General features: G+C 45.1%; 1 protein-coding gene across 2 annotated transcripts in view; it reads right to left on the bottom strand.

Annotated features, from left to right (window-relative positions):
• Nucleotides 1–12,500, bottom strand: part of paplna (papilin a, proteoglycan-like sulfated glycoprotein) — a 26,307-nt gene that overhangs the window by 7,425 nt on the left and 6,382 nt on the right. For both annotated transcript variants that reach the window (XM_042071277.1, XM_042071278.1), the window contains exons 3-16: nt 11,328–11,431; nt 9,447–9,507; nt 9,148–9,250; nt 8,466–8,596; nt 7,850–7,973; nt 7,660–7,740; nt 7,381–7,553; nt 6,666–6,789; nt 6,345–6,471; nt 3,913–4,117; nt 2,979–3,155; nt 1,830–1,980; nt 1,294–1,377; nt 298–469 (exon numbers count right to left, since the gene is read on the bottom strand). In XM_042071277.1, coding sequence (XP_041927211.1) covers nt 298–469; nt 1,294–1,377; nt 1,830–1,980; nt 2,979–3,155; nt 3,913–4,117; nt 6,345–6,471; nt 6,666–6,789; nt 7,381–7,553; nt 7,660–7,740; nt 7,850–7,973; nt 8,466–8,596; nt 9,148–9,250; nt 9,447–9,507; nt 11,328–11,431 — 1,817 coding nt within the window. The remainder of the gene's footprint in view (nt 1–297; nt 470–1,293; nt 1,378–1,829; nt 1,981–2,978; nt 3,156–3,912; nt 4,118–6,344; nt 6,472–6,665; nt 6,790–7,380; nt 7,554–7,659; nt 7,741–7,849; nt 7,974–8,465; nt 8,597–9,147; nt 9,251–9,446; nt 9,508–11,327; nt 11,432–12,500) is intronic.

The following is a 12,500-nucleotide window of genomic DNA, read 5'->3' as shown; positions in this document are numbered from 1 at the left end:
AAGTTTTGGGGTGTACTTCACCTTTAGGCCTCTGCCTTAAATACATATCAAAATGGGGACAACAAACCCCAGTTACAAATCAAGGTTCGCAAGCATCCTACAGAACTCAGGATGGCAGGACGTGTTATAAACAAGGTAATACCTTGCAAAGTGTTCCAGAACATGCCAGAATTGTGAGAATAAAATGTATAAGCACAAACATCACATAATAATTGCACATTACATTACATACAGTATGTACCGTATGTAATATACAGCATATGGCATAATGGGTATATGGCGAGGCACTTCCTGTACCTGCTGACCGAGCAGGACTGGTCCCGGTGACAGCCCTGTCCTCTGGGGCCCCGGGCGGAGGTGCGTCCATCTGGGCAGCAGCCGTACCGAGTCTGGCTGCAGTGCCGAGCGACGGCTGAGCTATGGGGGTCAACGACTGTGTTTGTGGGATCGACAGCATCAGGCCTGATCACTGAGAGAGAGAGAGAGAGAGAGAGAGAGAGAGAGAGAGAGAGAGAGAGAGAGAGAGAGAGAGAGGGATAAGGGGGACGCAGTGGACAGCACAGCAGAGCGTGACACATACTGAAAATACTGAGGAGACAGAATGTCCCTGTTCCAGAAAAACCTACAATTAGACCAGAACCCAGCTGAGAGGCACCTGAACCCAAATCATAACACACCTTGTATGGTGCAAGAATATGTGCTGGGGCACGTGTCAGACAACACACACACACACACACACACTCACACACACACACTCACACATGCTCACACACATATGCATGCACGCACACACACACACACACACACACACATGCGCACATGCACACACACACACTCACGCGCACATGCACACACACACACTCACACGCACATTCACAAGCAGACTATAGTTCTGCATAAACTGGCAGGAGTAGTCCAGTCGCAGTCAAGGCCAGCCCCCTCTCACACACACTCCAATGCCTTGCAAATATTTTAATCAGACGGACAATCCCCAATCCCCACAAAACATGTCACTCAGGCCTTGATAATTAGTGCAGGGACAGAGAGGTGCTGGGAGGGAGGGATGGGATGATGGGATGGAGGGATGGAGGGAGGGAGAGAGGGAGGGAGGTTGATGGGAAATAAGGATACAGAACAGCCAGGAGGAGGCAGAACAAAACAGATAGCAGACGAGGACATGACTTAATGACACGCCTTATACCAACAAAGATATAGAAAGGAATGGAGGTATGATAGAAAAGGAGAAAGAAAGAAAGAAAGAAAGAAAGAAAGAAAAAGAAAGAAGGAAAGAACCTGGAGTAGGATCCTCTGGAACGAAGGGCTGGAATCCGTGGATTGTGTTGTCATGGCCTCTGGGATCCTGCATGCTGGGTACCTCTGGGAGAGGGAGGGGTCATGTTAGATAAGAGTAGTCTAATCAGCTGGGATTGATTATACAAACATTTATATAGAGTATAACTATAAGAAGGAGAGAGAGAGAGAGAGATCTGAGTCTAACTGAGTGATTAAGTGTCTAGGTTCATGTGAGATATAGTAGCCAGCTGAGCTTGATCAACAGAAATGTATATAGTGTAAAACTTTAAGAGAGAAAGAGAATGAAAGAGAGAAATAGATAGAATGATTTAGAGAGAGAATGAGAGAGAGAATGAAAGAGAGAGAGAATGACAAAGAGAGAATGAAAGGTAGAAATAGATAGTGATAGAGAGAAAAAGAGAAAGAGAGAATGAGAGAGAGTGAAAAAGAGAGAAAGAGAGAGAGAGAGAGCTATGTGAGTGTAACTGAGTGACTGAGTGTGTGGGTGAGTGCGGGCGTGGCAGGGCGGCTCCTACCCTGAGGGCTGTAGCAGGGCTGCCTGTTGCAGTTGTCTACGGTGGGGGGTTTGGGATGGGCGCTGCAGTTCTCCACCCCGTACAAGTTCCTCTGACTGTCAGAGCAGATCACCTGCCTCTCACGTAGCCCCGAGCCACAACTCTTAGAGCACTGCACAAACACATAGAGAGAGAGATAGAGAGAGAGAGAGAGAGAGAGAGAGAGAGTCAGATTACTGATTTCTGGGTATGATCCAACTAGAACGCTAACATTTCTGTCATGCCAAACAAGCAAGGTTCAAAGTGGCGGCATAATCTATCAAGCAAGGAATGTTAAAGTTGTTTATTACATGCTCCATTGGCTTGAATGGGATTTCCCAAAGTTCTACGGTAAAATATATTCATGTAATTACCGCTGCAAACATATAATTACCGCTGTCAATGGCAACAGGTTTTGTGCTTCTGATACGTCTTCCATAATACTAAGCAAGGACTGGAACTTCATTCAAAAGTGAAAGCAGACGGTTGATCAGCTGTGTTCTAAAGAATGTTTGATTCAAGTTCAGCGTGTGTTGATGCGAACTATTTGTTTCTCAGCAAATGCCACGATGAACGGTAACAAATAGGCTAGGCTATGTAGGCTAAAGTCATATCGTGGGGAGTTTATTATTTCGTTTTGGCAAGTAGCCATGTAATAAGCGGGATAATGTATAGAACGCTGGTCATTACTGGGAAAATAAGTCCCTTCAGGGCGGAACAAGACCCCTCCGTCGGGGCCCGGTTCGCCCTGTCGGGACTTATTTTCCCAGTAATGACCGGCGTTCTATACATTATCCCTTACATAAGCATGTGTACGCTACTCATATTTCCATCTCTCAATAGGTAAGAAGAGGCATCCGTGTCCAGTATGTTCAATCTGCTATGGATCATTTGTCAGGTATGCCTCTTTGCAGGTATGCCTCTGTGTATGCATTTGTCTGTGTGTAAGTGTGTGAGTGTGTGTGTCTGCATGTGTGTGTTTGTGACTCACCAGGCCCCAGTCTCCAATGTGCCAGCGTTGTGTGTGAGTGTGTGTGTGTGTGTGAGAGAGAGATAGAAAGAGAGAGTCTGAGTGTGTGCGAGTGTGTGTGTGTGTGTGTGCGAGTGTGTGTGTGTGTGTGTCTCACTCACCAGGCCCCAGTCTCCAACGTGCCAGCGGATGTGCCGTGGGCAGGCTGGCATCTGACAGGACTGGACGTGGGGGGGTCTAAGGAGGGCCCTGCAGGCATGGTCTCCGAGCTGGACCCCACCGCTGCCCACACACACCACATCACGTGTCTGCTCTCCGAGTCCACATGTCACCGAGCACTGCACACACACACACACACACACACACATGCACACATACACACACACACACACACACACACACACACACACACACACACACACACAGATACAAACACACACACACACACACACAAACACAAACACAAACATAAACAACATGACCACACACTGACATCAGTGTGACATCACCCACAAGACAGCTGACACACATAAACAACATGACCACACACTGACATCAGATAACATCCCACACACTGACACAACAGTCTACAACAGCTACATTCACTATCGTTCTATCACGTATATCTAATCACTGGAAACAGAATAGCTACACACTGACTGGTTGCACGGGAAGATCTGTAATGGTGATCTGACTGCTGGTTGGTTAGATAGATAGATATAGATAGATAGATGGTTGGTTGGACTATTGTTCTCATTGTATTTATTTGGTCACTGCTACATGGAATTAATTATTAACGGCAAACGCAGCATCAGTGGACTTCCGTTCAGCTTCACGTTCAGACAGTGTAAGGTGTGCATTTACCTTTTAGTTCATATTCTAAAGCACTTACAAATGAGTTGAAAAGGGTCGGAGGTCATCTGAATGCATGAATTAAAGAGTAATGGTGGTGACAAGGTTAGAGTAAGTTAAAGAGCAGGTTTGCTTTCCGTAAATGAGGTGAATTCTTCAGACTATGTGGATGAGTCTGGGCTTTGTTCTGCAGGTGAGGAGTGCGTGCGTACCTGGCTCTGCAGGTGAGGAGTGCGTGCGTACCTGGCTCCAGGCAGAGGAGGTGTAGTCCGCACACTGCTGAGCATTACAGATCTGCTGGCTGACCGGACGCTGGGCGTATGACTCGCACTGGGCGTCCTCCACCACGCGGGGGCCAGAGGCATCATGGGAAATACACTCCACCGAGCGCACCTGAGAGCCCCCACCGCACGTCACCGAGCACTGGTTCCACTCACCCAGCTTCCAGCTACGTTTGGGGGATCGAGGGAGGGAAGAGATGGAGGAAGAGATGGAGGTTTGTTACGTGAGCAGCTGAGGGAGGATGGAGAATCCCAGAGAGGCAGCTGCACACACCCAGACTAAAAACCAGAGCTACCCCAACTACTGCACACCCCGACCCCTAACACTGCAGCACTACAAGCAGGGCTTACTGCACAGAACACAACACAAGAACCTTTGTCAGTGTTGCTTCAATATTTGACGCCAGTCACTGAAAGGTACACTGGGCATCTTGGCAGGACAGTGTTGATTTGGAAGTGTGTATGTGTGTATGTGGGTGTGTGTGTATGTGGGTGTGGGTGTGTGGGTGTGTGTGTGTGTGTGTGGGTGTGTGGGTGTGTGTGTGCTCATTCAAAGATGAGCAAAAATATACAGAAGGTATGGGCATAATGTTAGCAACTGTATGCAATGACTAGTGCACATAGTTTCTGATAGTGGATGCTGGGTAAAGACTTCATGGTTGTTGTTTGGGGTTTCTGAGCAACACCATCAAAGGCCAAAACACCCTGGAGAGACAGACAGAGGAGCCCAAGCTTTTTACAGCCAGACGGTTTGCCTGAACCTTATACAAATAGGCTCTATGCAGACCCAGACACCAGACACACTAAACATAGCCAAGGCAACCTGTGCATGCTAATCCTAGATTTACTCCAGACACCAGGGGACACAGGACAGGGGACTATGTCTACACCAAACGCGTACGGCTACAGAAACCAGACAGCGGCCCAGCTCAAAGATCAAAGGAGAAGGAAATGGCCGTGAGTCATGGACTGAACCCCCGGGTCAAGACACCGGTATATTATGTCATGAAGGGTCAACTACAGGAGGCCTTGCCCTTATCCACTTCGAGATTCTGAGGTATATTAGAGAGAAAGTTTAAAGATGATATACATGTTTATAGGGGAGTAGAAACATTCCACTGCCTGAAGGGGGAGGAGAATTTATGAACAGAGATGCCAGTATTTTCTTAAGTTGTGTTTTATCGGATTAAAGAGATAATTTCTCTTTCATGCCCTGTCAGACCGTAAAAGCCCTGCCGTATATTAAGGGCTGCAACGGGTGCAGGGCCTAGACGGTAGGGAGCTGTTAGTGCTGTTTTAACATCACAACCTGACATCTGCTCGTCAAATTGCAATGAAGTAAAGAATGTGTCCGTGTATGTTAGACTACTTTGCTAACAGCTTGTTTAGCCAGTGCTTTGTGGGGTAATTGTACACGCAATAATAACTCAAAAGTGGAATGGAGGAAAGACTTGTCTGTGAGCTGGACAGTTGTCATTTCGCTTTTTGGAGGGAAAAAGCCATTACACACTAGACATATAAAAGAGAACAAACCCAAACACACATATTTCAGTAAAGAGTTAAATATCTCCCTTTACCGTTAAGAATGATTCATTCAAGGAGGGTCTGTTGATGTGCCCTTGCTTAGCATTGCGGGCCATTGCTAGGGAAAGCACACCACCTGTCTCTTAGAGGTTTGTGTGGCATGACTAATTGGCTAGACACCAGTTATCGGATTAAAGCCAATGGAAACCATTTATAAGTTTCAGCCTGAATCAGCTTGAGGAGTCCAATGATTACGTACAGTATACATCTGTGTTTGAGATTGCAGTCTGTTGCGGTTTCGCCCTCTCCAGACTGTGTTACCTGAACACATAAACATATACTTGTGGCCTGTCCATCGGCCTCCACATTTGTGGCTTGTACAGATACGTCATCCTTTCAAAATATGGACAGCACAGTAAGAAAAGTTAGACCACTTAAGCTATTTTCCTTATCTTCTTCTCCATTAGATTAACTGCATGGTCATAACGTGTGTGTATGTGTGTGTGTGTGTATGTGTATTTGTATGTATGCATGTGTGAATGAGCGTGTGTGTGTGTGTGTGTGTGTGTGTGTAAGTGTATTTGTATGTCTGCATGTGTGAATGTGTGTGCATGTGTGTGAATGTGTGTTATGCCTCAAACATGTTCACACACATACAACCTCATAAAACTTAAGACAACATCCTGTAAACCTTACTGTTACTTAACTGTTATTTAGTATATAAAAGTCTATTCAGTTTCCCATACTCTTTGATTTCGTAACAATCTAATTATTAGTTGACAACTAATTGTAAGATAGATAGATGTAAGACTAGCTTTGCCTCTGGTGCAGTGTGTCAGTATAGCTTAACGTGCTTGCTTTGTATCTGACCTGCGGACTTGTGGACATTGCTGTGTGTTACAGGTGCGGTTGCTGGTGGGACGAGGGAGAGCAGCACACAAGTGGTCTGAGAACACCTCTGTGTCAATGGCACAGAAGACATGACGAGTCTGGTATCCTAGAGGAGGGGAGAGGTCAGAGCAGCATTTAAAAACGTTACTGTCAAGCGTTGCATTGTCATACCCCCTATAGAAAACAAATGATCAACAGAGAAGCAGTGCTGCATAAACAATAGTTTCATCCTTTTATCAAACACCACACAACCTCATGCACATGATTTGTGTGGATGAATGGTAATGGCTTTCTCCAAACCTGATCCACAGTCTCTGCTGCAGGGAGACCATGATCCATGGCTCCAATAATATCCCTCCCTGGAGCGGCCATGGGGCAGGTAGTACTCGTACTCTACTCCTTGGTTTGGCTCCTGGCTGATAAGCTGATGACAAGAGAGATTAATAACAGTAATAACATTAATAATGCATAATAATGAGATTAAGGGCAGTTCACTTGTACCGTACCAGAGTATGGTTCTCTTCCATTCTTGGTCCGCACTCACACTGCATACTATCAAACTGTACCCAGGTTGAGCTGCTGTGCTCTAGAATCTTTCCTTTTACATTTGCGCTTAGAGAGTGGTCCTCTTTTTAGTATACGCTTGGGCTTTTTGCCTTGGGGAGGGATCGGGTAATTACCGGGTCGGACTCGAACCCAAGTCCCCAAGAGCACTTGGACCGAAGTGTGATACAGATGCTGTAGCCAGTTGCACCACAGCGCCCCCTTTACCTGGTTCTTAAAATAGCCTCATCTACATGCTGCCTAAAGTAAATAAAATGCAGTACAACTGCCCTTTAGTATTGACATTTTGAAAATCAAGAACATCAAAAGGACATATATTTGTTGTTCAGGTGCAGCTTTCAACAAGCTTCCTTTTATCTGTGCGTTTGGAGATTGGTACCAACAACATCTTAATCATTTAAGCTAAGTACCAATCAACTTTAATTTGAACTTTATTTAATGAAGCTCAAACCTCCACAACAAGTGGCTCAGTGGTGGGTCCACGGCCAATAATGGTCTCAGGGACCACGTCACCCTCGGCTCCCCTCTGATAGTACAGCATGGTGCCAGCGATGGGGGTGGCACGGGAGAACTCGATAACCCAGTGTCCATTCAGGTAGTACTCGCCACGGAGGTTCTTGATAGCTGCAGAGGAAGAGCAGTGTCAGGTTTAAAAAGGGCTCTTGGTTCCTTAAGTTTGGTGTGACTAACTGCAGGTCTGATCTTTGCTCTTGAACCTGGTCAGACTCACCCAAGTAGTTACGTGAGGCCACAGTCTCTCGAATGCGAATGGTGGTGGCTCCAGCGGGGATGGTGAACATCCTATTGTAGGCTGTTGGGGAGAGACAAGAAAGACACCCATAGCTCCAAGCTCTTCTTTTAGGCCCCATCCAACCACCCACACATGAAACCACAACAAAGATCTCCAGGCCTCAGCTCACCTGTGGGCAGGTCCCTCTGGGAGAAAGTGTTCTTGACCAGGTAGCAGGACTGTCCGTTCCCTCCGCACTGCAGGCATGGGTCCTCCTGTTGAGTGGACTCCAGGCGGTTGTCACAGCCCAGACGCTGTGATGCAGGGAGAAAAAGATGGGGATTTGGTTTTGTGAGAGATGAAAGGAATGGAACAGTCCACTAAACATCCCTCTTTAGTTACTGGTCTGGCTCAAAGGGAAAAGCATTTTCTGTTACGATTGTTCAGCTATGTTGCCCCGTTGGCACTCAATGTTGTAGTAAATCAAAACTGTAGCAAGCGTTCTAAAGTTGTACTCATAAAACTCATAAACGGCTTCATAAAACAGTGCTGCATGTCTGTGCAAACAGTGTTCTGCTCGGCAGATGTTTGTAATGCAGTATCCAGATTGTGCCATCTGTAGCCTAGGTGTCGTTAGACCTTGAATAAATAAGGGATTATGGTAATTGTGTTCACAGGTTGCTTGGGATGAATGTGTTGATGTGTTTGTGTTAAGTGTATGTATGCATGCTTGTGAGGCTTTTGTACAGACATGAAAACATATTTCCCCTGTGGACACTAAAGACTCTGTTTGGTCCTGTGCCTACCTTACAGACCCCCTCCACACAGATGTCCTTCCTGCCAGGGTGGCACTGAGTGCCGTCCACTACTGCAGCCCGGTGGCGGTAAAAGAAGTTCTCTCCTCTCGGAATACAGTTCAGCTCACACGGATTCTCAGCTTCAACAAGGGTCAACAACAGTCACAACTTCATTAAAATTGTATCTCACTGATACAATATCTTCAAAAAACAACAATACAATATATTATCTCATTGAATAGCAAGTGTATAAAACTTTGTTAAAAGAACATGCCCTTTCAGCTATAGGCTAGCTATAGGCTAACTGGAATAGCCCACTTCCAGTTAATTATCCAAAGCCAGGCTAACAGTCTCAGACTGAGTTACTGCACACATAGGAAAAGAATGGTAAGTTATCTAATGCTAGGATAGATGGCAAATAAGCTCATTTATTAGTCATTTAGCTTAAACTTTTATCCAAAGCGACCAACATTTTTGACATTCCAATTATATTACACAGCCATTGTCCCAGAAGCAACTTTGGGTTAAGTGCCTTGCTCAATGGCACGACGGTGGAAGCCGGGTATTGAACCCACGACTTTTCAGACTACTGCATGCTAGCCCAGCTCCTTAACCACTACGCTAGCACCGCCCATTTCCTATAATTTCCCAAGAAAGTTGGGAAGTGCTAATATGCCCACTCCTGTCTTACCTCCATAGTATGCCATCCACTTGTAATGTTTTCCCTGGAATTCTGCGCCATCAAACTGGGAACACTGCTCCTCTCGGAAATCTCTGGCGCCCTCAGGGCAATCCTGATCCCAAAAAACCCCACAAACGTTGGGAAATGACACAGACACATCCCAGCAGATCCTCCTATTCACCTTCTCAAAGCGTTGAATCACACAAGAAATCATTAAAGTGTTACTGGTGAAAGCCTAGCTGAGCTGCAGGCAGAGGCATGCTTGGAGTGTTTGCTGTGGAGAAGGTTACAAGGGAGGAGTAGACTACCTTCACGTTGCACATGCGGTAGGACTTTGCTGGGCCAACACAGTTGCTTCCGCCATCAGTCCTGTGGTAAGGAACAGCAGAGAGAACACACTGAGTGAGATCACCATTTATTATGGCATCTAATGTCTGCAATTAAAAACTCCTACGAAATGAACAACACTACCAAATTAGCCTGTACCAAATCAGACACATCTACCACACCCACACACACACACACTCACAGATGTTCTCAGATGTTCTGGGCAAACTGACAAGATCTTTATGTCCCCCCAGCAAGATCAGTATAAACAAGAGTGTATCACAACTCTGGAGAGCCCCATAACCTCGCCCACATACAATCCCAGTCAATGGAGAGACAGAATTTCCGGGCATCTTAAGCAAGGTGTGACTCTTGACTCATCATAAAACCAGACAGTGACACACACACACACACACACAATCTGCCCTATTCCTGTACCTTCACATTAAACATCATAGTCAATTGGAGAGGTGTTTGATGGATGACTCAGGGTACTCAGGTAATACCATGTACTTGTGGGCTCCACCTCACTGAGACCCATACACAGGGCATGGTTCTCTCTCTACATATGACATCACTTCTAAGGCTTCTCTGCCCCTGCTTGCTGCTCAGACATGTCTAGCCTATGGGGTGCATCTCTGTCCATGATAGACCTATATTACATTCTAATGGCCTCTGGCAAACTTCTTCTGAGTGTATCTCACTGACATAAATGAATGAGTTAAATGATCAAGATGCTGAGAGTTGGGAGGTTAGATGTGTTTGAGTCTTCTGTTACTGTAAGGTGATGAATTACAATAAATCCCTCTGGTTCTTCAGAATCATTGTTGAGGATAAAACAAAAGGCCTGCACTTGCCTCATTCATGCCAGTCATTAAAGTATCACACACAAGAGAAACTATTGCTAGGAATATTGCACAGTCTCCACAATCTCCAATATTGAGCACTCTCTCTGCCACATTCATTGTTTGGACACACAAGATAGATAGATAGATACTTTATTGATCCCCAGGGGAAATTCAAGAAGTCCAATACAAAAAAGCTACACACTGCTGTGTAGTGACAAGAGATAAGAGATAAGAATGCTGATAAATATTGGAGTCTCCCCTCCTTACTATCTATTATGAGGACATTGTTTGGGTCTGTTGTGAGAGTCCACATTCTTGCTTGCACAAATATTCCCATATTACCCACATCTCTGCACAAGGGAATGTGATGTCCTGTGGTGGACAACCATGGACCCAAAGACTCTGTCCAAAAATGGGCTTCTCCGTTTCTAATTCTATGGGTTACTCATCTCCTGCACAGTTCAAATGGAAAGGGACAAGAGACAACATGCAGGCTAGATCCCAGCTCCCAGATTTATTGCTCCAGTTTTTCCCTGAGAGTGCAGATGAGTATTTTTCACATTCTCACACACATATGCACTTTGACACTGAACAGGATAACAGATCTGGATACATACAAAGTATAGACCAACTAAAAAAAGACTGCAAGGTTGTGAAGGATAAAATACAGTATCTTCAATGCCTTCAAAGTCCCACAATTTCAATAAATTTAGCCTGTACATTTTGGAATACACTGACTGTCTCATACCGATCACATGTAGCTGGCTATTTATGATTAATCTGTGACTTGTTATGCTCAAAAGATGGAAAGTAATGATCTGCGACCAGGTAGCAAATTGACTCATGGAATTAGGCCTATATCATGCTATTTTCATGGCAACAGTATTATTATGTGTGAGTTCCCCCTTCACTGTGTACTTTGGGTGCCTTGATAAAGTGCTATAGAAATGCAAGTTGTTGTTGTTGTTGTTGATGTTGTTGTGTGAGCCTACATGAGGCAAAGGACACATTTACCTCTGAGTATTGCACTTCCTCGTCCTCACCATGACGCCACCTCCGCAGGTGCGGCTGCATGCCCCAAAAGGTGCCCACTCTCCCCAGTAGTCTCCGCTGGGGGTCTGTGATGAGACAAAATCATCCTACTTACACATACATCTCCTTCATATCATCTCACACCATGAGTGGTGATCAGGTAAGGGATAATGGACGACAAGGCGGTCGGGGATCAGAAGTTAATGCACATTCGAGGTGGTAATGTGGCCATGACACAAAACATTGTGAGCTGGAAGTGAACGCCGTGGAGTCCATTATCCCACTTATCCCACTGTCGCCACACTTACACTGTGTTAATTTGCTGATATAAGTTCCAGCTTTTATCACTTATAGAATATATAGATGCATCTCCTGAAGAATGAATATGATCATGTGAATGTGGAGTCTGTTGGTGTTGCATACCTCTGAATGTGAGTGCCTGACTGGACTCTAATCATTCTGTCCACATTTATATTTGGCCTGTCATTACCCATGCACAAAGCATCGGCAGGTATAGTTAGCTTTATTATCACCCGGAGAGAATAAATACTCTTTTCTGATTGGCTGGTGGAGTGGCTATTAATTCTGATAACGTGACACCTATGAAGTAGATCTGGTAAAAAAAAGTTTAATCACCGTTCCATATCAATGCTTATGAATGGTAACTATAACAATCAAAGTAGGACGACGGCTGAGCCTGGAAAAGGGCTTCACAACAGTGGAATAAACTGTAAACAAGGTAACTGTCCATGTATCGCTGTTAGGGCCAAAGAAAGTTGTACAACAAACTGAACAAGTCGGATTCTTTTTTAAAAGGAACTGCTTGTTTCCTTTGCGTGTTATAAAGACATGACTATTGCATAGTGGCAACCACTGCATGTCGGGGAGTTCTTTGCCTCTTGCCCTCGTCCATTAATTCCGTATAACAGGACACCTCGGCGGCCGTTATCCCTTACATAACTCATATTTATATATACATATTTATATACTAAAATATACAGATTTAATATGCCTAATGTATGAAATTACATGTAACCCAAGTGATGTTTCTTGCCCAGAAAGGTTGCTTTTGTTTGGGTTGATTTTGTTTTTGATGCTAAATATGCTTGGTTGTTGAGGAAACTGTGCGAAGTCCCCTACCTATAGCACTAGGAA

The sequence above is a fragment of the Alosa sapidissima genome, chromosome 19, assembly GCF_018492685.1.
Source record: "Alosa sapidissima isolate fAloSap1 chromosome 19, fAloSap1.pri, whole genome shotgun sequence".
NCBI classification, from domain to species: domain Eukaryota; kingdom Metazoa; phylum Chordata; class Actinopteri; order Clupeiformes; family Clupeidae; genus Alosa; species Alosa sapidissima.
This window is presented reverse-complemented; position numbering and strand designations above follow the sequence as displayed.